Source organism: Impatiens glandulifera, chromosome 6 (assembly GCF_907164915.1).
Source record: "Impatiens glandulifera chromosome 6, dImpGla2.1, whole genome shotgun sequence".
NCBI classification, from domain to species: Eukaryota; Viridiplantae; Streptophyta; class Magnoliopsida; order Ericales; family Balsaminaceae; genus Impatiens; species Impatiens glandulifera.
The window spans coordinates 43,401,380-43,403,393 of NC_061867.1; the positions used below are offsets into that span (position 1 = coordinate 43,401,380).

At 38.6% G+C, this 2,014-nt stretch overlaps 1 protein-coding gene across 1 annotated transcript; it reads right to left on the minus strand.

Moving 5' to 3' along the window:
- Positions 1 to 320: 320 nt before the first annotated feature.
- LOC124943652 (keratin, type I cytoskeletal 10-like) lies at positions 321 to 1,776 on the minus strand. The gene is made up of 3 exons (XM_047484130.1): positions 1,527 to 1,776; positions 1,161 to 1,257; positions 321 to 1,008 (listed from the first exon to the last, which is right to left on the minus strand). Exons 1-3 carry the CDS (start codon positions 1,774 to 1,776, stop codon positions 321 to 323), a joined length of 1,035 nt encoding a protein of 344 aa, XP_047340086.1.
- Between the last annotated feature and the right edge of the window lie 238 nt (positions 1,777 to 2,014).

Here is a 2,014-nt window from a genome sequence, read left to right on the forward strand (position 1 = left end):
CTGCACCAAAAGCAATTAGACGCATAAATTAAGTTTTATATACATTCATCGTCAAAATTCCAATAGTCAAACTACTTTGACACTTAGTCAAAATAATTTGACCCAACAATTTCCCCCTTTTTGATAATGATGTTAAAACCTTTGCATAGATAACAAATTAAGCATTCATCATATAAATAAGAAGTAAAACTTGTTCATCCACCTTACATAGAAACTTTTCGAAAACACCAATATTCAAAAACCATGTTTTAGAAAGCCAAAATCATAACCTAACGTAAGAGTAATTTAAGGAGGAGAGATTATTGACCTTCCCTTTTCACTCAAAGATCAATTAGATAGGTGAATCCTTCACAGCTCATCCCTTCACCAGTTAGCGGGTTTTGGAACGGAGGAAGACCGCGTCCACCACGACCACTTCCGTCAGTTTGACCTCCACGATCGCTTCCAGTACTTCGACCTCCGCGATCACTACTACTGCTTCGGCCTCCCCGATCACCACCGCTACGACCACCGCCTCCTTTAGTAGGTCTTGAATTTTCATCATTTGTTGGCATTCGCTTAGATTTGGTGTCGGTTGCAATACTATCACCTCTTCTATCTCTTACAGCCACGCCCTGAGTGATAGTATTCTTCTTTTTCTCAGCATCATCTTTCGCATTCTCTTCATCTTGAATTTTCCTTTCAATGGAGTCGGCATACTCCAGTCTTTTAGCATCCGTTCTTCTCATGCTGCCTTGAATTTCAACTAGCTGATTTTGAACTAAGCCCATTGCTTCCATAACCTCTCTTTGATGATCAAGATTGATCTGTCTTTCAAAGCTCATCATTTCAGATTGTTGACTGAAGAGTTTCTTTTCAAATCTTCCAAAATTCTTATTGGAGACTTCAACCTCGTACGTGTTTTTCTTCAATGTTAGCTCCAACTCATTATGGGTTTTAACCAGATCAGCAAAATTCTTCTTGTCTTCCTTTTGGCTTTCATAATTTTCATCATATTGGATTGCATAACTGCCATATTCTTCTGAAGCATTGTTAACAAGGTTGACATCGACTTCATGAGCTTTGTTCCGTCAGCTGAAGATCCTTCATTAGATGAATTATCTTGCGAATCTTCTGCCATGGTCTGAATTGGACTGAAGTTGGTATGAACTTATATGGACTGCTCAGGTTCATCCTCTTCTGATCCACCATCAGATTTATTTTGATCTTCTTCTTCCAACTCCTCCTCTGTTATGTTAATCCTTTCGAGCAAGTTCCCTGAATTGTGAAAAGAATTAACAATGTTCTCAAAAACATTTGTAGTATTGATATTGGGAAATAGTAGACGCTTGAAAGTTTGAGTATTTTGATCTTGTTCCCCCTCAGATGAGGAACTACTCTCAGCTTCTTTGTCTTTTGAGGGTTCCCTATCTGATCTGACAATCTCAGGCTAACTGTCTTCAGCTTCTTTTTCTTGAGATCCCTCTGTTCTTACAGTAGGGGATTTTACCACCTCTTCTTCATGAGTTACAAGAGCTTGGACAGACTCTTCAACAACATCTCTTTTTTCGATATAATAGCTTGAACAGGCTCTTGATCAGCATTATTTTCAAGAGCTTGAGTAGGCTCTTGAATCACTTCTTCTTCTCTAGATGAGTTTAACTGAATAAGTTCTTTGGCTTTCTCAATAGAGGGTCGAGCTTTTAAACGATTTTCTTCTGTAGAAAAACTTCCAAGTTCAATCAGATAAGCAGCAGCTTGCTCATCTTTATCTGTAGCATCATCAGATAAGTCCATTTAATCATCTTCATCTGAGGAACTATCGAATGGGTTAGCTCCTGAGCAACTTGCTCCATCAACGTACCGAGTAACCACTAAGACATAATCCTCCATGATCTCATCTAATCTTTTTAAGGCTTTTACTTCTGCTTCAGCACATCTTTCAATGGGATTGAAGTTGGCTTTTTTGGCTTCGAGAATAGGAAAAAGAGTTATTCCTCTCAAGTTCGCTTCCACAAGATCTTTTCTCTTAAGG

Coding starts and splice junctions, on each gene's coding strand:
- LOC124943652 (XM_047484130.1), bottom strand. CDS start 1,776: ATGGACTTATCTGATGATGCTACAGATAAAGATGAGCAAGCTGCTGCT. Junction 1,258..1,526: donor AAAAGAGATGTTGTTGAAGA/GTCTGTCCAAGC, acceptor TTCACAATTCAG/GGAACTTGCTCGAAAGGATT. Junction 1,009..1,160: donor GAAGAGGATGAACCTGAGCA/GTCCATATAAGT, acceptor AGAATATGGCAG/TTATGCAATCCAATATGATG.